The 24,114-nt window shown below is 41.4% G+C and overlaps 2 protein-coding genes across 5 annotated transcripts in view; one reads left to right on the top strand and one right to left on the bottom strand.

Annotated features, from left to right (window-relative positions):
- nbeab (neurobeachin b) overlaps window positions 1-24,114 on the bottom strand; it is a 188,961-nt gene that overhangs the window by 30,323 nt on the left and 134,524 nt on the right. For all 4 annotated transcript variants that reach the window (XM_070906391.1, XM_070906390.1, XM_070906393.1 and 1 more), the window contains 4 exons: window positions 3,342-3,459; window positions 3,154-3,256; window positions 2,291-2,406; window positions 180-292 (listed from right to left, as the gene is read on the bottom strand). In XM_070906391.1, coding sequence (XP_070762492.1) covers window positions 180-292; window positions 2,291-2,406; window positions 3,154-3,256; window positions 3,342-3,459 — 450 coding nt within the window. The remainder of the gene's footprint in view (window positions 1-179; window positions 293-2,290; window positions 2,407-3,153; window positions 3,257-3,341; window positions 3,460-24,114) is intronic.
- mab21l1 (mab-21-like 1) lies at window positions 22,298-23,377 on the top strand. The gene has a single exon (XM_070906463.1). It carries the CDS (start codon window positions 22,298-22,300, stop codon window positions 23,375-23,377), a length of 1,080 nt encoding a protein of 359 aa, XP_070762564.1.

Here is a 24,114-nt window from a genome sequence, read left to right on the forward strand (position 1 = left end):
ACTTTCTGCATTCCACATCATGAGTTTAGACTCTGCACATGATTCCTTAACTATTAAATATGATATTCTTTTACAGTCTAGGCCTTAATAAGGAAATCCCCTGCCGTCAGAACAGGCCGCCCCATTCCCCCACCCCTCTCTCTGTCACACTGAGGTGCATGGCTGAGAGGCCTCGGTACCTTTGAGAGATCTCTGAAGTTCCCTGGCAAGGTCAGGTCCAGCTCCTCTGAGTCATAGTTGGTGAGGACCCAGGGAAAGACCGGGTACTGGTTCAGGTCATTGTATGTCCTCCCTAGACACACAGAGCAGACAAAAATCTGTGAGTGATGAAGGGTTGGAAGGGAACAGAGGGGTTGAAAGTGGGGCAGGGTACACTTGAGGCTTCAGTTACTTTGGGGGATCAGCATGCAACATTCCAACAAGCCCCCCAATCTCAGAGCCCTCAATCAGACGCACTTCCTGTCTCATACAGAGTCTGCCAGGGAAACGCATACACTAATGGCAAGCTCTTTCTGCAATGAGAATGTTTTCTGTGCTCCCCATGCCTTTTCCCATTGAGTGTACTTTGTCAATGGATTGTGGGAGGCCTGAGGAGGCTGTACTTCAAGTTTATAGAGAACATACATATCTCTAAGTTGTGAGGAGTCGATGTAATTAGAGGGATACGGATTCTCCTGAGGGCCATGAACCCAAACGCCTGAAATGTCACTGCACAAGCTAAAAATGTAGGCTCAGAGCAAATTGATAGCAAACATGCACCAATATTTTATTTTACCCAGCAATAGTTGTAAAGTTGTAAAAGTAGCAGTGCTAATTCTAAGGTCTGACCAAATACCTATGACATCTTTTCTTAATAGAATGAAATGTATCAAATTTTCTTTCGAGAAACATTTCACATGTTTAGTTTTTGCAGGGAATGAGATACTTCTGCACACCTTTACATTAAAAATATTACATTTTCATGATTAATTGATGTCTGTCAGAGAGAACAGGAATACCTTGTTCAATTATATAAAGCACATTACTCTATCATGTAATGGCTAACACATTAAAATAATAAATAGGGTAGAATAATAAAAGCTGTTTTATTACATCTGAACGAAAGCTCATATATTAGTATACAATATTATGCAATACAATGAAATAAGGCCGTTCAATGGGAAATACCATTCCTAAATCTGCTTGCTAGTGTCATAAACTTACACCAATCCAGCAGGCGTATCTCTGCTCACCCCTGGACTGCAGCAGGTTGGCATTAGATAATCTAAATCTAGCTGAGCGAGAGATAAAGTGTGACAGGCTAGTCAATGGGAAGGCTTCTGCAGAGTATCCAGGGTCCGGGGGAAGCTAGAGAGCATAATTATCCAGGTTAATGCCACACAGTGAAAAAGAAGCAGTGGGCCGAGTGGGGAGGATGAGTCGGGGTGTTGGTGTGGTTCAAGCTACTGGTGCCGAGGCTTGAGTGGGGGTGGCAGGATGTTAATAACAATGGAAAAGTGTTTAATTAGAAGACCACTTCCCGTTCACACCTCTTCCCAGCACTTCACCCCCCCGCCTGTCTGCCGCCCCACACTATTCTGACATCCCTGTCAGCCCAGGTCATTACCAGCAATTTTTAATGAATTTTGGGCATGTTTTTCTGTCTGCCTTACATCTAATTAGCTGACAATAATGTATCGAACTCAAGCACGAGCTAAATATAAATATGCATGAATATGCAGCGAGAGAGAGGATGACACCTCTCAGAGCAGAGTAGCGTGCAGTCGCTCTCGCCTTCCCTGTTAGTTGCAGTTCAGATCAGAGAGTCGACAACAGAACCTCTCAACTCGGCAGACACACATGTGTACGCTCTCACAAAGCCAGGCACTAATTATCTGGCAAAATGTGCTGTGCCTGCTCTTTGCTTCAAACAGCGCACTCCCATGAACAGTGAAATCTACCACGCTGCGCACCGCTTAAGGTTACCATGGATTCTTAAACAAATACGACATACCTGAGGCCACTTATAGTATGTTTCCAGGGCCACTGACACATAAAGTTTATTGATCATGATAGCTTATCTTAAAGTCATAAGACTCTAATGGTGAAGAGATTCACATAGACAATAGATTAAAACTTAACACTTGTACATTTTGCCTGGATAAGGAAGAAAACAAATCAAAATCTATCTATTTAACTGATGGCTGTGAAAGAGAGAATACATTATTTCCATACCTTCAGCTACCTCCAAATTAAAAGCACAGAGTTTCACTTGGGAATCACAGCATTGTAAAGCATTAGGAATCCTTACCTGCAATAGTGTTGAGAAACATGAGGTACTCAAAGTTGGAGATCTCTCTCCTCTGCCAGCGCTGGGTCATGTTGGAGGATTTGAAAAGCTGCCTAGGGGTAGCCAGGGAGATGCGCCTGGAAAAAAAAAATTAAACAACAAATCAGGAAACAGAAGGTTGGTGTTAATTATGGATTTTTATCTTATATATTTTTTTACATTAAGGGAAAAAGCATAAACTATATGAAGCTAGACTCAAATTCAAAGAATAGGCTACATAACAGAAAACTGGTACAAGAATGATAACATTTAAAAGCTGATAACCAGCTCTATGTTTAGCATGTCAGTTTTAGAATTAACATACTGAGATGAAGACAAAAACAATGTCAAGCTGCAAGTGAGAGAATAATTATGGCATCCAATGCAGTGGTATTCACAATTTTGATTCCAAATGAAAGCTAGGTGCAAAGTCCGTAAATTACATATTTCATTTACTATGTGTTAATTTATGATGGCTTGCTTTATATCCACTCAATTAACGTAATACTTAAGGAAATGTACTTTTTTTGAAACAGTGTATACATAGGCCTGTTAGCACTATGAGAGTCTGAAGGGAATCTGTGGTTTTCTCTGTGGTCAGTGGCCTGGCTGCAGCCCTGCTGTATAGAGTCTTCTGTCAGAGAATTAGGTCAGTTCAATCAGGGTCAGTGCACATCCACTTCAATGACTGGAGCAATGGGACTTCAAATGACTCTGCTGCAGGCCAGGCCGCACAGAGGTCCCAACGCACAGCACAGAGGAGGTAACATTGGCCATGAAGGAATTACAATATTAGAAATATTTAACAATGTGGAGTACATCTTCTTTTGGCATATGTGACTCACCTGGCTTGTGGAAGTCCATAGCTGGTGCCCACTCCCACTCGAGGAAGACTGTAGACCACTTTCTTTACTGTGGCCTGGTCAGGAAAGTTGAACATAACTGATGCTGTAAAACAGTGAGAGATATCATTTACTAAAGAAGAACAGGAGAAACATGGATTTCAAATACTGTAATTGGCACTTCCACTTACTTCTGTTGGCCATAAAGACCTCCATCGCTGTGTTCTGCAGGAGGTAGCGTCTCGAGAATACCGCCCGAATCTCACTGAACATCCACTTCCCATGTAAACCCTCAGTGTATGCTAAGACCTAGAGGGGCAGAAAAAGAAAAGAAAAATGTCCTGGGGTTATAATAGCTGTATAAAACCAGTTACAGGTGATAAAGACTGTTGAGCATTTCAATATGATCAATATTAAAGATATAACAAAACAAGGACACACCATCAACATAGTATTTCACAGATATGATGACAAGTCAAGTGTCACAACAGCTTAGTCTACAACGCCACTGGTATTATATAATATGACCTGAGTAAAATTCTACAAAAGAGAAATCCGTGTTTAAATATTTGTTTACTGCTTTACTATTGAAAAAGTTGGCCACTGTCGCACTTTTATTTCTTTGTGAACTGTCTTGTTTATGGGCACCAAAACAATTGTTGGTGAGACATTGAATGGTGCTCTAGTACACTCATTATTTCCCAGATGGGATTAAAACCTGCTGCTTGCAAGGCTATTCCTCCAACCATTAGTAGCAGAGTTTTATTCAAAATGTATTATCAATATCAGACTAGTACTAGTTCATTCATTCCTTATTTTAACTTGTTTTAACTTGTCAGTAATGCTTTGTTATTTTAACAAAGAATTACTGAGACATTATACCATATCATTTTTCTACACAATAGGAAGCTCTTTACAGATTCTTTTTGAGTGTGTCACACTTTTTCAGTTGGTCTATAAAACTCACAAGAGCAAGTCAAGTGGTCAAAAAAACGAGCCCCTGGGTCAGTGACACATAAATAATCAATAAAAACCATCATGCCAAGGAGAGAAGAGAGCAGACAGACTATCATTAGTGTATGCAGCACCACTGGGGCTGCAGGTCCACACACAGAAAAGCAAGACAGTTGTTCTGACAGGTGAGAATGGTCCCCTCACACACCTTTCCCCCCTCCTTCCATCTCACTTTCCACTGACTGAACAATTTTGTCCAACAGTATGAGCCGGGGAGCAACCTCATCAACTCCCCAGGTTATAATCACACCTATGTTAAGTTCAGAGAGTGTGTGTGAGAGAGAATACAGATATAACAGGGCAGTAAAGGGGCTGAGGCCCTACAGTACATGAGTGCGTGTGTGTGGCTGTCTGTATTGTGTGTGGGGGTGATTGAGGTGGAGTAGGCATGGAGGGAGGGAAACCAGAGTGAGATGTTCAGCTGGGTTAGGTCTGATGCTAATGCTCATTTAAAATAGTGACAGGCTGGAAGAGTGCAGTGCGAGCCGGGCTGCCTTAATTTCTCCCTGGAATAGCTCATGCCCGACCTCCGTGCCACGTCCAAAATCTCTGGAGCTCAATTAAAATTGGATTAGGTGGAGATGCTGGATGTGCAGCACAGCATCTCTGGTGCTCTCCTCCCAGTAATGCCCCTGCCTGACACCTCTGCAACCCCCAACTCAAACAGTTGTCATAGAGACAGCGCGGCCCTGAGGAGGCAGCGTGCTGACTGGAGGGGGAGTAAAAGAGGAAGGGAGGTGAAATGGAGGGATGGCTATGGAGCTGTGGGCGCACTGTTGAGGTCCAGGGCATCTCACTAGAAAGCAGGGTAGCTTTTATCCCCCTCTTGCTCTACAGCCAGATGTTCTGGAAGTAGTCTTCTGAGTGCAATGCTGAAAGGCACGTCGTACAGATATGCATCATGGGAAGGCTACAACAGCTTACTCCATCAAGGCACAAGCAAGCAGTCACTTGAATATATATTAAGTTATTTGGATGTCTAGAGACTTGGTTTGTCATTTTCTGCAAAATCTCTATTCATTTTATTATTTTAATATTTTATTTTAACAGTGCCATAAATTTGTCTCCTGAATTCTCCATTTGTTATATCATGTGTTATAAAAAAAAAAAGAAAAAACTGAAAAAACTCAACACGTTTTCTGGACAGACACTCCACTTCAGGTCTTCAGGAATTGTAAAATATATATATAAAAAAGCTCTAACATGGTAACTCTTAACTGATTATCAATAGAGTAATATTTTAGCCCTGGCTGTTTCTTGATACCCAGCTAAAGTGAACATTTTGCTGCCATGACAGAGTACAGGCCAAAGGGCTAGCTGTCAACAAAAGAGAGGCTAAAGAGGAGAAAAAAGAGCTGATTTCAAACAGCCCAGATCAAAAAATTTGTCATAACAACAAAGCTTTGGTCTAAACCAACACGCAGGGGCCCCTGTAGACTTGGAGATTTGACAAAGCCCAGCCCTCATTTTTGGAGGCCCAGCTGTAAAAAATGCCATTTAATGAACCTGTCTGCTGAAGCTGTCCCCTGCCTGTCAGAGGTGTCAGCCAGTGACAAGCGCTGGGGACCGCCGCCTCCAGTCACAGACAGGCCTGCCAGCTGGAGACTTCGGCCCCAATCTAATCACGCCACCAGGAAGGGACCGGCGCTCTGCTCTTGGTCTGTCACGCTCAGGGCTGGGGGAGCAGCGAGGGGACGGGTGGAGGGGTCTGGTATGGCCGACAAGCACAGCCTTTTGTTTCCACACAGGTCCCTCCACGCAGGCTCATTAGGAGCCACAGGCGCATGCGCTGCTCTGCCAGCTGCAGGGAGATATACCTCTGCAGTAATAGCCATAATGCAATTTAACGTCCCTGTCCTCTCTTTCCTTTAAACCCCTTCTCTTCTTTCCTTGATTTGACAGAGGGCAGGCTGCTTTCTGCCTGTAGAAAATCACAGGTGGAAAACAGAAAAATATTGTGACAGATGAGATGAGGAGAGGCACAGGTGACAATGCGGTTTAGGCTGAAACTCATATAAAATAATGTGCAGATCATACTTAAAAGCGATAGGAAGCTACTTCATGCATGGAAATAGACTCTAATCATATCTGACTTCCGAATAGCTTTAACCCCACATTGGCTGAGACACTATGACAGACGTTATTAATAAATCTAACGAAGCATTTTCTCTAAAACCTGATGCAATTTTCTCCCAATTGGAACAATGCAATACCTCTCCACTGTATTTATAACAAAACAGGAAAATAATATAATTCAGTGAGACCTCCAAGCCAGCATGACTGATATATTTATATGAGACTGTGGAGCACTCTGACAACCTGGTATCACAGCACCTCTGCTACATTCTTCTAAGATTTGTCTAATAGGCTTCCACTATAAAGCCTCACAACTGCATGGTCCCAGGCCGTCAGAGAGAACAGCGAAGTGGAAGAATAAGGGGAGGATACGAGAGGCAGTTTCATTTTGAGTGATATGACTACTCCCCCAGGAGCGAGTGGGATGGATTTCACACATGGCAATTTGGAGGATCAGCACACACTGCGTATTCTGTATTCAATGGCTGACCCCAGGCAATATGGGCCAAATCTGTGAGTAGGTTGAGCAGTCGGAGAAGGCAAAGAGAAAGCACAAAGCCTGGTAACAGCTAGAGCAGAGAGCAACTCTCAGCTAAGTGGGAGAGTATTGTCAACCACAGACAATGAGGTAGACTGGGTCACCAAACAAATATTCATATCTAGATATGTTTGAAAGTAAAACACGTAAGAGGCTAAATCAGACCTAGGGTCACTATTAATAAAAAATACCTTAAAGGACCTGTTCACCCAAATTACATGATATATTCTCTTACTTACCCCATGTGATATCTAGCCATGTAGATATGTAGTGCCAAGATTTTGAGATACCAGCCTCTATCTCAATACAAAGGAGTTTCTTTGTGCTGATGAATTACATAAAACATTTAAAAGCAACATCTCTTTTCAGAAACAGTCATTATTCAGAATAACAGGGACATTGTTTCTAGAAAGAGATGCTTTTTGAATATAAATTTTCAATTACAAATTAAACCAAAACTACCTGCATGGATAAATACCACTAGTAGTACAGGAGAACATATAACTACTTGAAATTTCGGCGAATTGACTGATGAATAAACAGCGTACATATTCTTCTTTCTGCAAATGACTCAGATGTTCCATACACTGTGAAATTAAACTAGTATTGCCATATCAAACTTTAAAAAGCTGCGCAGACAGAAATCTGACCATGTCATGCCCAAATACACACCTTTTACATCCTGCAAAGATTTATAACGTATGCCTGAGCATCAAAGCATGTTTCTCTGATCCCCCCATAATGTGACAACTGTTATGAAATGTAGAAATAAAAAAATGTAGAAGATTCCCCCAGATTATAAAAACAAAAAAAAACAGTATTCCACTTGGTTCCTCTCTGTGAGACCCATATCTCAACTTCAATAAAGTAGCAGGCTCCTAATGCAGGTATTGGGGGAAAACAAGATACAGATTTGCATAATCAGTGTCACTATACATTTGGGTGGTAGCTGGAGTGTGGCAAGATGACACAGCTTGGGTGCTCTGGCAAGACCAGTGGGATAAAGGAGATGAATATGCATTAAATATGCTGGCAGTTTACTGCCCAAAATGTCCAGCCAAGTTTGTCAATAACATTTATGTCAGGGATGGTATTTCACGCACATTAGCAGGCCCTGCAGCGCTGTCTTCAACACTGCCATGGTAGGACAGGTGGGAGGAGCTGTTTCCCTAGTATGCAATTTCTTCTTAAATAGTCAAGCCTCTTTAAACATTCTTTATCTGTCTATGTTTAAATATAAAGCCTCAAGAAACGCAATGAAAAAAAATCCAAACATTTACTTGGACTTGTGGTCCCCCACAGCGATGATGACAAAGTTTGGCATCAAGCCACATGATGCCTGCAGAAGGTTTCTGAGAGGTTAGAAGAAGCAATCCAAAATGAAATAAAACCTTACTGATACCCACAGCGTGGTATACACAAGTGCGGTCAGAGAATACATATCTCATGTTATCTTATGATCTACATGTAATTATAAAAGAACATTGTATGTATTTTCTTGTATTTAATACACACAGTCATAATCACTTGTGCATTCACACAAAACAGTATTTTTAAAATTCACATGTCGTTGGATGCCTGTGCTGATTACAAGAGCATGTTTACACCTTTAACCTTCACAGGAGTAGTCCACAATATGCAGTAACCTTTCACTGTAGGAATAACAAAAATAAAGTAAAAAGTAGGTTTAAAAACAATGTTAAAACCACATGAAAAAAACACTTAAAACTCGAGGTCATCACCACTGAAATCACAGCTATGTAGGTGGATCATAACCCTACTGGATAATTTCAACTGACTTCAATATATACGGCTCCTATTTGCTAATGGAGTTTGTTAATGTTTGGCGTATGTTGTGAGGAGAGTGTTCCACTCGATGTATTAAACAAATTTTGCCTTTTATTGACCAACCACCTACAGTTTGGGAACAGATTATTTAGCCTCTTTGTGGCTCTGTTAGTTATCTCTGTGTTTTTGAAAAACTGAGATCAAATATAATATATGACTCACCTTTGTAAAAGTGTTACTAATGGTGATTAATGGTGGTGAATGCAGAATTCAAGTCTTTTTCCATGACATGTACATAAGTTTGTCACCTCCCTTGTAAGTAGTAATAAATAATAATGAAATCAATTCTGTCTTGCGAGTGAATTATATCTAGTGAACAAACACACAAAGGGACACAACAAACTTTAAACATACATATGAACATGCTCAAGCGCTGACCCACTGGCAGCCACATCCACACACATACATGAACACACTTAGTAAGCACATCATCCAGATAAACAGCTTGAGGATGCCTTCACTAAGGAGCTTGAGAGAAGGGATGCAGTCATTTGGTATGGGGTCTTTTCAGCAAGCTTTTGCTAATGGGACTTTTTCAGGGACTTGTCAGCCTTAAGATGACTGAAATCTTCCTGGCCTGGGTTCCAGCTTCCTCTGGCTGCCACTGAGAGTGCCAAGCTGATCGCTTTAAATTCAACTTTTCTTTTTTTCTTTTTCTTTTTTTTTTTTTGGTGGTGTGTGGGAGGGATAGGGGCTCAGAGCAAGACAGAGAAGAAGAGAAAGAACGAGACAAGGATGGAGAGGCGGAGAGACAGAAGAGGAGAGGGACAGAAAGAGCAAGTGGTTAGACGAGAGGGCCTGATGAGCAATGAGCGCCTCACTCGTCCTCAATTAATCTTGTCTCTCTACCTTTGCTTTGGCGCTTCCCTCAGCACCAAGGTAATAACGACACCCTCATCCATTATCCTTTTATCCCTGTTATTCACTGGGAATTGCTTAATAATATGTTACAGATTCGTCCTCCTTCGTATAATTCTTTCTGTCATTCGCAGTATATCATCTGGAAAACACACAGCCCCCTTTCTGCTGGACGCTCTTTGAGGATTATCGTGGGTGACACCTTCGGGATGCAGCCAGAATCTGGAGCATCATTTTTTCAGGCATAAAGTGGAATTACCCTGACTTATCTGTCATTGCCAAAAGCACAACAAGCCATTCAGGGCCAAAGCAAAGGTGGAACAGGTTCTTATCGGCTTCTCTGAACGAGAGCGCTTGTAAATTTATGCTAATGAGGGCCTTTTGTCATCCAGGCTCACCCCTTGGGGCTGAACGGGGTTTGCAGGGGATGATAATCTGGCTGTTGAGTGCACTAGATAATTTGTACTTTATCCTCATGTAATTATATAGTTTAAATCTTTTTACCAATGCTAATCCTACGACATGAGGAAGTGTCTTACCGTGTCTATGGTTCTTAGCGGCACTAGTTAGCGTGCCTCTGACTCTCTCTCATAAAATCACGTAGGAGGAGAGCAGTACTGATATAATTATTCTGACTTTCTGTAGCCCGTGCTATGAATCCTCATATCATTTTGATCCACCTTAGCAGGCAGGCAGGAAGCCAAGCTAGCAGCCTGGGGGTATGAGAGACAACTCAGAAAAGGTGAAAACATTGTACCACAGCTGAAAGAGCCCTCCCCATTTTTGTCAAGAAAGAAAGATGGAGGAGACCAGGAAAATGTACTGAAAGGAGTAAATGTAAGTGCAGTAGGGTGGCTTTGCAGAGCTTTTGAGGTCTCTCTGCTGTCCAGTGGGACTCCAGGCCATCTTGTGTGGCTGCCAAAGCCGACAGCCCTTGACAAGCTGCTTGGCGTGCTGTAATTTGACTAATTACATTGGATTAGACCATATTAATGCAAGCTGTTTTCTCTAGGGTCACTGACCCACCCAGTGTGTCCCTTGCTAGTTCCCCCCTATTCGGTGTAAACAAAACATACACAAGAAAGAAAGTAGACTCTTTGTTTCTTGAAATTATAAAACAATGAACATGTATCTATTTCTCTGTCATTTTTATTATGTCATATTTATGGGAGAGAATGTGTTACAACACGTCCACAGTAGAGAAAGCTGTGAGATACAGACTGCACTTTCCTGAGGCACATCATCACAGGATGCTTTGATAACAAACCGAATCCTCTGCCTGCTTTATCTCTCTGCAAGAAAAACAAAATAACGACTTTTATGAATCTCAAAGAAGTACTGGAGCTCACAAAATTGTTTTTTACACATGGAGATGGGGGTAGGGGGACTCAGGAGGGTCATGCTGACAACAACAGTGCAAAATTTAATTTTAATTTTACTTTTACCTGAGCAAAATATCAGGACAAAATCTGAGTAATGAGGCACTGTTTTTTATGTGGGGTTTGGTCACATAATTGTTTTTCTGAGTAAATGATGTGTTGAAATCTATGATTAATATAAATAATAAAGGACACATCATTTGATCTGCTTTAGAAATGAGAAGATATACTCAGAAAACCAGAAAGAATACGTATTTGCAAAAAGAAGGAGGGAAACCAACCCTCATTTGCATTTGCAAAACTCCAAAATGAAAGGGGGGAAATGAGCCATAGAATATGTGTGTTTTAATACAAGTGCTCTCCCAATTGTACCAAATCAATTTGAGTTTCACACAATGGAGAGGCAGCTTCACTGTTTGTATGTGCTCCTCTGCCTTGAACATGGTGTAATAATAGTCTTAAACCAGGCGTTATAAAGACAGAATACCAAAGAGGCTTACAGCCTTGGTTTCATGAAACATTTAGGCAAAAGTTCCAAGGGCTGAGGATGATGAAAGAAGGTAAGCTTGAAAATGGGCTTCTGGGATCCACAGCCCTTATTGTACAGAAGTCACATCAAATTAATACTGAGGGCCATTTGCAGCCTTTCTTCTCCCGAGCTTTTCAGAACGGATTAAGCTATGAAAACTCAGAAATTACTAAAGCACCTATTAGGCATTATGCTCACCCTTTCTCCTCTTTCCCTTTGAAAGTCAGTGAATGTGCTTCACTTCACTCGCACTTCATTTCACAAGTTCTTTTCCTACTTGAAAGAAGGGCAATTTTATAAAATGTGTCATGTAAAATGTATATTTCCACTTGCAATATAAGAAATCCCTTCCCGCAATTTGCAAATAAAAGAAAACGTTTACTCGTAAACACATTTTACACCATTTGTCATTCTATGACCCAATTATTTATCTTTTTGTGGATTTATTGTATAAAACTATGTTGGCGCTTAGTTTGACGATGCAGGCCACAGTATTTAGGCAGTTTACTGAAAGCCTCTGAGAGTGTTTCCACACTGATGAAGGGCCAGTATTACTCGGGCTCTCTCAAGCTCTCCGCACCCCTCTTTGCGCTCTCAATGCCTCTTCAAAGAAGCGCAGGGAGTGCATGAATTGTAATTATGGCTCCTAACAGGATTCAAGAGCGCCCAAACGATGGCACTTGAGAACCAGGTCGTGTGGAGTTAAACGGCTGTCAGACACTCAAAGCTCCCCAGCATGTGAACAAACTCACAAAGGCTGGACGTGTCCACTTCTAGGGCCCTCCTACCCACTTTCCCTCTTATAGGGAGAGATTAAAGATCAACTAAGGCCCCTTTAAAGACCCATATAGCCTTTCTGCATTTCTACTGACACTTACTGAAGGGTTAGCTTTCCAGGTAAGATACTAAACCTGAAAATAAGGAATACAAAAACAGTCACGGTGTAAGGTGTAAAAAAAATAAATAAAAATACATGGCAAAATTCAAGGCAAATGAGACAACACCAGAGGGGCCTGTGGGGGGAAGCAAAGGCTTTTGAGGGATCAGGTAATTGGTACCACCTGAGAAACCAATCTAACCACAGTGTCAGATTATCGCCCGACCTCGCCTTCAGAATAACCGAAAAGATCATCTGTGCTCCCCAGACAGTTTCAATGACTCACCAGGGCACAAGACCCCTCACTACACATTAAAGAGACCAGCCTTCAGTCAGGCCCTATCCAACTTCAGCCCCATCCGACTCTCCAAAAGCACCCAAAAGAAACCAACCTGCAGCGTGAAGTCCCTATGCATGACCCTTATTAAACTCCTAATTGGATTGAGAGCTGCTAAGAAAAAAAATTCAACATCGGTCATTCAGCTGAGATTTTCTTTAGCATTCCTTCCAGTAGTTTGCTTCTTCAACAATAACATTCAAAATCAAGTCAGTGAAAACTTTTTTTCCCTTTTCAAAACACAACCAGATTTTCCAAAACTGGGAGTATAGGCAAAACCTTTTTCACCTTTTCTTTTAAGGCAAAGCACTATTTGATTTTCACAGGGTGCAAGTGACAGGCTGAAACAAAGCCCAGCGCTGGCCATTGTGTAGCCTTTCACTGTTGTAATGGTCTTAAAATGGCTACAAGCAGGGCCCTATTCAGTGGTGACCAGGCTACTCAGCTCTCTTCTCCATATCCAAGACAAACTCCGAACTAAGCGGGAACTCTGAGGTCAGCTGATGAGTGAATGAGGGACTGAGTTCACTCATAACCACAGTCTCAGACCATCAGTGCCTATAGAAGTTCTCAACACATTTACACTAATTATAGAGAATAAATAGTGCCATAACAACATCATCAATCAAGTTCATTACGGAAAATAGCATAATGACAATAATTACAATAATATCTCATTAAGAAAGAGAATGAGAGACAGGGGAGAATTAATAGCAGACAGGTGTACAACACACCGCAATTATGGAACCTGAAATTAGTTCATTGCCTCAAGGCAAACAGAAGAGAAAGGGAAGGTTGTAAGTGAGGGTGTGTGTGTGCGTGTGTGTGTGTGTGTGTGTGTGGGGGTGGTGGGGGGCTGGTTTCAGGGCTGGGAGTAGGACTGATAGAGAGAGGCTCACTGACAAAAAAAGGAATTGCAAATAAGCAAACAAAAATGTCTTAAATGTGTAAATTAGGGAGAAAAATAAGAGGGAAAAGCAGCTTTTCCCTGCAGACTGGTGCCTTAGATGAGAAGGGAGCAGCGAAACGTGATCAAGGGGAGCCGTGGAGCGGTGCGGCAGGCGTCAAGATGAGCACTCAGCCAGCGAGTGGCAGCTTCTCCTTTTCCAGTCAATCATTCATTACAGAGCCAAGTGCTGTGGAGGAGTGCCTCCTCTTTTTGACCTATCATATTACTGCCTCTGTAAACTCCTAATCCTCCCTTCGTTAGATGGTGTCAACAGCCGACATGCTCTCACCCTGCTGCCGCACTCTCTGCTCAGACACCTCCCAAGCCCTGCCAAGACCACAGAATTGACACTCTAATAAAATCGTTTGAAATTTAACAAGGTAGAACGGCACAACTTTATCAATTTTTTGGTGCTTTCATCCACCTTTTTGACTTGTTTGTTTTTATCATTAGAAAGAGATTCAGAACATTCACTTAGTAATTAGTTCACTTTTTATTCCTGTTGTACCATCAAATCCAAGCCCCCAGTTTACAGTAAGAAAGTCTGACTTTCACTCTTTAGTCTTTCATTGGCTGGTCGGAGAGGCCTGCTTCTTTTTGCCTTGGGGCTGTTCCTGAGCAGGTGAAAGCCTGGAGGCAGAAACCTGCACATCAGCACTTCTTCGTCCATCATGACTCTTTCATGGGGAGCCCGTCTCCTGAGCTTCCCAACAAGAGCTCAGTGAGATGACTACCATAATGAGTCTAACAGATGAAAGCCCAGCAGGACAAAACAACATTCAGATACATCTCAACACACACACACACACACACACACACACACACACACACACACACACACACACACACACACACACACACACACACACTGGGGTTAGCACCAATCAGGGACTCGCTGTGTGAATGTTGTTATTTAGGTAAACAAAAGAATCAGATGGAGGTTGGACAATAGGAAACCAGATGAAGCATCTGTGTTTTGGCAGAACTCCAAAAAGGAGGTTTGGATGATTGTGTCTTGCTGATCACAAACAACAACAAACAATCTAACAATCAAGTTCATCATAAGCATATCACACACCCAACTGTCCTTCACTCCTTCACACACACAGATCCATACAGTGGATGGGTTTAGGTAGGGTCCCAATTTAAGCTGACAGATACCAGATAGTAGATACTCATGGAAATGACAGCACTGATTTAGGATGGTTCTGAGTTTAGCTGAATGTGACAATGTCACAACAAAACTATTACACTGAACTATGAGTGAAGGGCAGCAAAGTTCATTCACTTCTTCTGACATATAGCACATAAGCCTTTGTAGTCTGTTAGGATCTTAAAATATCTTACCAACTGGGAATATATATGTAAATTTGAGAAATAAACTTTGTCACGGTTGAGACACACCTACCACATAACACGGTTTGAGGGATGTTAATTACCATATAAAATAAGCAATTGGCATCCTGCCCCATATGTCCCACTTTTTCAGTGAGGAAGATGGAAATGAGGTGGGGTAGATTTGATTGTGACATGCTCTCCGTCTGTGCTCCACAATGTGTGGCTTTGCCAGTAACAGGCTAATATTCAGCACAGCTCACCACCACCAGAACTAATGAAAGTAGACAAAATGTCTCTGCTGCCATCTTTGTCTAGCATCCGCTCAGGGTGAGCCTCCCTCTTTCCCTCCTTTCCTTTTCACCTCCCCTCTTTCCCCTCGCTCTTGAGGGGAGGGTGACAGCGGCATAAAATGGTGGCGAGCAAATGTGCCTTCCATGTGGCAGCAGTGGTGGGGGTGACAGGGCAGGCTGAGGCCAGCGCTATCAGCAGTGTGTGGCGGTTGCTTTGAACAACCTGGATGGTCGCCATGGAGGATCAGGGTCGAGCTGATGAGACACCAGCGGTTCCAAACAAAAGCAGCTCAATATCAAATCAAGAAACAGGCCCAACAGAAAACTGTTCTTTGATAAATGTGAACTTTGCTGTCTAGGGTGGCTTGTTCATAACCAATTGCACATCACCCAGTTATTCCTCACAGGCAGTTTTAATGTTTCAGTGTGCAGAATTGCGTTCAAAAATAATCTCTAGATGACAATGATTCACATTTTAACCAAGATGCTATTTCATTAGATGTAAATATCAGATAAAACTCTGAGATGATTCTAAGAGAGTTTAAAGATAGAGGATGTCGTATGTTGAACAAATTGTAAAACTCTCTAAGACAAACTTGTTATTTTGGACTGTATAGATAATTTCACTTTGACCTGATATATAAGATATGAAATGCTTGAATATCACTTAAAGTATATCCATCCATGTATAAAACTACTGAACAAAGCAAACTCCCTTCATCCAGCAATTTGTGGTGGAGTCATTCAGGGGGTTGTTAGTTAACCCTGAGCTCAGAGGATGATGAAGCAAGGGCATAAATCACAGAGTGAAACAAGGCAGACTCCTCCGATTCATTAATGGAAATGATCTGTCAATATGCTGGAGTCAATTCACACGTGTCAGCTGGGCTCAGCACACAATGGGCCAGCCAACTTATGAACTCCCAGCACCACTCCACCGAGTCCATAAAACAACTGGCATCGCCGCTGGGGAGCACCCCGAGACACCACCCTCTTGCACAGACCACCAGATGACACAGATGGGGCGAAACCAAACAAAGACGAGACTCCCTTTGTACAAAGAGGGACCCCTTTCAAAAGCCATTCATGCAACAAATTGGGGAAATCTGGCCATGCAACACTCTGGGTTTGCTCTTTTATTAGCGTGAGCCTTACGTCACAGTAAGTGAAATCAGATTTATGGCTCTCTGCTTCAAAAGGTGGTTAAAATCAAGCACACTTTTAAGACACAAAACTTTAACTTTTTTAAAGCCATGTTAACCAACAACAGTTTAGCTATGTTAACCAGGAACAGCCTGTTATTTTGTATGTGAGCCACAGAGTAACAGGCCATTTCTCTTTTTACAACACTTTGCCATCTTGCACACTAATGACCAAAGCATCAACTTTAGAAAAGCTGATCTACACACAAGGACAATGCTTACACATCGTCTTCTCCAGAGTTGATGGATTGTTTGGCTAAATATAGAGCTAACTTTTCCAGCATGACAATTTTTTATTGTTAAATCATCTTGACAAGCTTGCAAGCAAATGTAAGTTAATTGTAGTTTATATTCTTCTGTTCACTGTTTCGGTTGAAGCAGCAGATCGCAATGATTCTTCGTAGTCACAGAGATTAATGACTATTAATTTCAGTCACAGGTACTGTAGGAGACTTTAAACAGCATCAAGCTTGAGCACTTTCAGTTAGGGAGGTTTGTTTCCATGTAGGTCATTTAATGTGCTTTCTCTTATTAGGCCCTCTGCATTTTTCTTTTCTTGTTCTTTCTCAGCTGCACACCCGTGCTGCTGTAGCAATCTGCATAGAGAGACATTTGTCATCATTAGCCCTGCTCTGACAGTTGGCACCCGGCACCTCAGATCTCTAGGACTGGCAATTATGAACCCTTCATCCCTTATTTAGGCAACATTGCCTAATTTCATCACAGCCCTCACCAGCAGCATTTGATTACCAACTGCCCCAAACCTACAATATGCCACCAATTCTTCCATTCCCTTTGTTTTGTGCTTCAATGTACTCCTACTCTTATGTCACATGACACGTGGGAGAGAACTGTGTTCTGTTAATCTGAGATTTGAAATTACTTATGAGACACAAGGGCTGCAGAGAGGACTGCAGATGAGCATCACGGGGTCAGTGGGCAGATGATTACAGCGCCCACCTTTAGATGGTAGACATCTCGCAGACATTAAGATTAATCACACTGCTGCTGCTGCTGAATGGTTGCCTTTTACAACAGACACGATGGAAGTTAGGCGTAGTTTTCCTTGATGAATAAAAGAAAATGAAAAAGAACTGCAAGTTTACAAGTATACTAGTCGATTCTTTGAGAAGAATCTAAGCACTACCAATTTGTAGAAAACAACAGGACAGAACATGCTGAATAAGTAATAATAATAAACCAGCCACAATCTGGATCCAGTCTCCAACACACCCAATGTTTAGCATTGTCATGTACAACAAAATACAACGCTAAACTGTGTGCTAATAAAGCAAGTGGAAAGCACTACACCAGCACTTTCACTGCACTCAACTGCCAGCTGCATAACCTGGGCAGGAAAAAAGTGCACTGAACACAATTTGTATTTTCCTTTTGTGAAGCAAACCAGACATTTTCTGGATCGTTATTTTGGCAAACAAAACTGAATTGTATTCATGCTAAATTCATGCAAATACATGCATGTAATTTATCACGAAGGCTGACAAGCGTACCATATTGCAGAGGGGAGGGGTGAAGGGCCAAATGAAGCTGAGACAATCAATTAAGTTTCATAATTTACACTTTTCTCCACCTCTCTGTTTTCTCAACATTTGCATCATGCTGTTAAGTTTGGTGTTTTCTGTGAGTGTATATGCTGTGAGTATGGTTCGTAGTGAACAGAGCCTGTTGAGTTGATTACTAGCGGGTATCTGCGAGCCTCTGGCTATGTGGTCCAGCCTCCTGACTTCTCCAAAGGAGGCTGCTAATACACAGCAGAGAATAAAACAAATGAATGGACACAATCCAAAGGGGGTCCTCAGTGAGGCTCCGGGCCCAAAAATTAACTGGCCTCCTACAGAGACACCATATTGCTTGGAATAATAATGTTGCGTTATTAAAAATCCCAATGACAATTTCATTTTGTGACAAATAAAATTATAGAAAATGTGTCAACGTGAGTGGCTATCCCATGAGATTAAACTATATTATTTCTCACAGTTTGAGAGCCAGTGTTGATGTCACTTCTCTGAAGTGTCACTGCTTTTAATCTGATTTATATAGAAATATGTCATCCTATTAAGTCCACTTTGACTAATCTGCATATTAGCTTGGGAGCTAGCTGGTAAACTCCCTTTGTATGAGATATGGCTTGAGATTCTCTTTTTCAAAACTAAATGACCCCAGAAATGTAATGAAAACACATATACGCAGACCTCATTTGTTCTTGTGTAATAGGATTATCAAAATAATAAAACATCATCCATAATTATGATGCCAGTCAGAAGATTGCTGGTCATAAAGGTCTTGATCCAGCTTAAAATCAGCTAAATGCTATACTTATATAATGGCACTGACTATTTTTTATTTAGTCAAGACGGAATACAAAAAATTGAAACTTAAAGACAGCATGCATAAATATTAAACTGTAAAACCTTTTGTTTATAAATATTGTTAAAGCCAGAGCCACAGAGGACTGTGTTGGTCAAATTGGCCAATAAACATTCATCTTTTTAGAGCATTGATTTTTAATTTCCCCCCTGGAGACTCACTTTTTCAAAATAGTATTATTCTTTGATATTAAATGCTTGCGGCTACATAGTGTTTGGTACACATAATAAAAATAATCATGTTTTTACACAGATTATTCTTATTTGTATATGAACACATGTGTTAGTTTATTACATATATATAATGCATGTGTATAAATACTGCATAAAGCCTCAAGCATGAAATATAAAATAAAACAACATACGTTTAATGACTTCGGCTACAATCAGTAGAATATCATTTCAAGTCACTCAAAGCACGAGTGGTGTCATCAAAGGGCAATTTCAGCCATCAGACAAGCACCATTGACCTTGTGCCCGACCATGTTAACAGGACGATCAGTCTTACTAGAAGAAAGCAAAAAGAAAAATGGAGAAGAAAAAAAATGAATAAGTGTAGAGGCATGCTCTGGAAACAAAGAGGCCTTCAAAACAGGGTCACATGCTTGTGCAAAATTAGGGGAAGTAGAAGTCATTGTATTGATTTACACAATCGTACATGCATTTTGCTGGGTCAGAAATAGGCCTATGCTGGATTCACAGCCCCATATATCACACTGGAGGGCCTCCAATAGCCTGGCGGGATGGCGAATGAAGCAACAAAGCTTGCAATGTTGTAAGGGTAAAGATATGGGAACGAAGATTGGATTGTCTTAGGCTAGACCTGACAACTGCTGGAGTCTTGGGACTGCAGAGCAGGTTGAGTTACTGTGAGATCTGTGCAGCCACATGCTTTAGATTAAGAGGTGATAATCTCAATGAAAATCCCCCGTTCTATCACGCATACGGATGGCAAAAGGCTGGAGCACAAACTCAAGAAGTGCAACTGGATTCTGAGGTATCTGACTTGGAGCAAGATAGTCTGGAAAGTGAGGCTAGTCTGGTTTCAATAAAAGACAAGTACCTGCTGGGCCACAGACAGTGAGAGGGAGTGAGAGAGAAGACTATCAAAGCCAGAGAGGGGAAGAGGCTTTTAGCTACCTCTCACCACATGAAACCCCTCTTTAATGTCCTCCATATCCCCCAGAAATATGTCAGTGAGAACATACATTTGGTTGTGAAATTGTATCAGACCTAAATGTGATAAGAACTAGAATATAGGCCTAATCTTTTTATCTCATTTCAGGATTAACCTTTATATAGAGCGCTTTCATGTCCCACAATTAGATTTATGATGAAAAAAAAGATACTACTCCATATCTGTAATTTCTGCCTGGTAACAGTGTGAAATTATCATCGGGGCTTGCCAAGAAGCTACTGGCAGGGTGTCCATGACAGGCTGTGATGATAATGGGAGTCACCTATCTATCAGGGTCCTTCTCGCACACGCCACCTCCTGCTCAGCCGCATCCATGTAGTGGGAGTCAGAGCTGACGTGCAGAGGTTTGCCCTCATAATGTCTGGTCTTATGCAGTTCTGACTAGAGCAGAGATGAGTGTAAATGCCTTTGTGTTTCTTATCTGATCCGTGCAGCATTATCTTTTTGAAGTCCTCTTCAAAGCATGCACTGTACCTTCTGAGATGGAGTGCCAGCGCAATGATGAGAGCCAGAGAGGGTTTAGTGTGGATGCAGGATCTCTTTATTGTGTGTATCAGACCAGCATAGCCTAACAACAACACATTAATACATCATGGGACTTTACACAAAATGGTAAACCATGTCAATTTTAATTGTAAGAATTATTAGCAACTAATGTTTAAAACTTTATTCAGTTTTCTTTTTTTTGTACATGCAAACTATGAATTTTATGTTATTATTGTTTTGATGCTGCTATTATTATCTCAAAAAAATAAGTAAAATATATTTATCATTACCAATAACAGGTTGTAGAATGCCCATATTTATTATTCTGTTCATTTTAATCATTAATTTGGATTACTGACATTTATGAAAACAATAACAATAACAAAACATTACAAGCGTTTTCAATATAAAATAAAAATTATAAAGGCACAGACCGACAAATTCACTCTTTTACACACTCTTCTTTCGTTTGGCAGATGGACACAATAAAACATTGCAATATAGGCTATAGTTTAGTAAATAGGTTAATACATATATTTTCATTTTTGAGCAAAGTAAGAAAGAAATGTATGTCAAGATCACAACTGTTACATTTTTATATTCTTAAAAATATTCTTAATTAAATGACTGAAAAACAGTGGCGCGTCGAATTGTTGCACAAAGCTGTTCCCGCAAAGTAAAAGAGCAAAACAAATACGCCTTCTCGATCTGCATGGTGACACACAAGCTCGAGATATAAACTCTCTCATGCATCACAGCCACGATCATTAATGTGTCTAATATAATCCCATTGCTAAATATAAACGGCGCAATAACTTTTTCATCTTTCAGAATAAAGCCCGGTACCTCACCAGACTGCTCAGTTATTTTAACTAACCCGGAAAGGTCTAATTAATAAACTAATTCGTGATTATATTATTATTATGTGGCTTCAAAAACAAAACACACAAATAAGCCAAACCACATTTATAAAATACAATAATATTTTGCGTAACAAAATCTCTTAATTACTCCATTCTAATTTCAATTTATCTGATGTGGTTTATAGAAGGAATTAGATCCGGTCCACTGGAGAAAAAGACTGAAATAATATGGCAAATTTAAATGTTTTATTATCCGAAAGACAAATACTTTAACAATTCTAAATCCACCTACTGTTTCATACATGATTCAATATAGCTGACTAAAAAAGCAGCAGATAGAGTCCAAGAAAAAGCAACGTAACGCAGTTAAAATGTTGTTGTTTTTTTCTTCTCTCCAAATGCGTAGGTGTACTTCCGCTCCTCGATGTACTACTACTACCTGTACTTTTTACTTGTATATAACACCCGGGGATGAATTTGTTTTCGATAAACTGGGAAGCGTGACGCATCAGACAGCGATTGGACATCTAGGTTTCAACTCCTCCCTTATAATAAAGAGTGTGTGTGTCTCCCTGTTGTAAAACACAGCAACACCGGGCGTCTGCGTCAGGAGGGCACACTCAGCTCTGCGCAATTACGCGGACTCTTAACTGGCACAGTGATCAGAGGAAGGTATTTTTTCCAGCCACCGAACCTCACAAGTTTGAAATGGACTTTTAATCAGGTCATCCTGATCAATTCAAGGTCTTGCTTCGAGCACTTCAATGCAGTTTACGGCACAACGGCTGTGAATGTTATGATATGATTTTTACGCATGTGCTCTGAGCACAGCTTTGAATAGTTGTCTTATAAATAGACATTTTTTTTCTTTTTAAATAGCTTTCTTTTTCTCTAAAATTGGCTCCCGTACAAACAGCCGCGTTGGATCCCTCGGCTTATTGCGAGACTCCGGTGTATAACCCGGATCTCTGCCCTAATATGATAGCCGCCCAGGCAAAATTGGTGTATCACCTAAACAAATACTACAACGAGAAATGTCAGTCTCGAAAAGCAGCCATCTCCAAGACCATCCGGGAGGTGTGCAAGGTGGTATCGGATGTCCTCAAGGAGGTCGAGGTGCAGGAGCCCCGCTTCATCAGTTCCCTCAGCGAGATGGATAATCGTTTCGAGGGACTGGAGGTCATTTCACCCACCGAGTTCGAGGTTGTACTCTATCTGAATCAGATGGGAGTGTTCAACTTTGTGGATGACGGGTCTCTCCCGGGCTGCGCCGTGCTCAAGCTCAGCGACGGCCGCAAGAGAAGCATGTCTCTCTGGGTTGAATTCATCACAGCCTCCGGTTACCTCTCGGCGCGCAAGATCCGGTCGAGATTTCAGACACTGGTGGCGCAGGCAGTGGATAAATGCAGCTACAGAGATGTTGTCAAAATGGTCGCTGACACAAGTGAGGTGAAGTTGCGCATTAGAGACAGATATGTGGTGCAAATCACGCCGGCTTTCAAGTGCACTGGGATCTGGCCACGAAGCGCTGCGCACTGGCCTCTCCCTCACATCCCCTGGCCGGGACCTAACCGAGTAGCAGAAGTCAAAGCGGAAGGTTTCAATCTTTTATCCAAAGAGTGCTACTCCCTGAACGGCAAGCAGAGCTCTGCAGAGAGCGACGCCTGGGTCTTGCAGTTCGCCGAGGCCGAGAACCGGCTCATCCTAGGTGGATGCAGGAAGAAATGCTTGTCAGTCCTCAAAGCCTTACGCGACCGTCACCTCGAACTGCCCGGACAACCGCTGAACAACTACCACATGAAAACTTTGGTTTCCTACGAGTGTGAGAAGCATCCCAGGGAGTCGGACTGGGACGAGAACTGCCTCGGCGACCGCCTGAACGGGATACTATTGCAGCTTATTTCGTGTTTGCAGTGCAGAAGGTGCCCGCATTATTTCCTGCCCAATTTAGACCTGTTTCAAGGAAAACCTCACTCTGCTCTAGAGAACGCAGCCAAACAGACTTGGCGACTGGCGAGAGAAATACTGACCAACCCCAAAAGCTTGGAGAAACTCTGAGGTAAAAATATGTTAGTTCACCTCGTCTTAAAAATTGTGGTAAAGAGGCCTAACGAGCTCATAAATGGACAGGAAAAAATATTGCCAACCAAGTCTTGTGAAATGTGACTGTCCTCTGTTGTTGAATATGTTTTGGCCAAGCCTGTTTCAATATGATTTTTATGACAGTTTAGTTTGCCATTATCCCCGTGCACCTTTTGGCGGTGTCAATATTTAGGAGCACGTTTAAATTATTGGCTACCATTAATCCAGGAGGCCACCTCAACAGTGGCTTCTTTTCTCTCCGTGCCACACGGTTGCCTAAATCCTACATTTTCTTAAATGCTTTAAAATAAAGCCCCGTGACAAACTTTGGAGAGAAAAAATAAAAACACACATCTGTACATTTTATACTGTAAATACATTCATAGATTGTGATTCAAGTGGTCTGAAATTGTGAATGTTGTTCTGTGACACGTAAATAGGATCCACCTGTTTAAATCTACTTCTGAACTTTTTCTTTATCTGGTAGAAACGTTATTAATTTATACTTGCATCAGTGGTAGTCTGATTCTGTTTCAATGGACATTGTCTAATTTTTGAAAGTTTACATTTTGATGGTAGGCGTACGACATTTGTTACATTGAAAACATTCCATCAATTTACTTGAATTATTATTTAAAGTACTCGAACATTTGGTTGTTGTTTTCCTCTACCATGCTTAGGCCTACATGATAAAAAATGAAAATGATAACATA

This window comes from Enoplosus armatus, chromosome 5 (assembly GCF_043641665.1).
Source record: "Enoplosus armatus isolate fEnoArm2 chromosome 5, fEnoArm2.hap1, whole genome shotgun sequence".
Taxonomy (NCBI): Eukaryota; Metazoa; Chordata; class Actinopteri; order Centrarchiformes; family Enoplosidae; genus Enoplosus; species Enoplosus armatus.

What these genes read in the sequence shown, in the direction of transcription:
- mab21l1 (XM_070906463.1), top strand. Translation starts at nt 22,298, where the DNA reads ATGATAGCCGCCCAGGCAAAATTGGTGTATCACCTAAACAAATACTAC.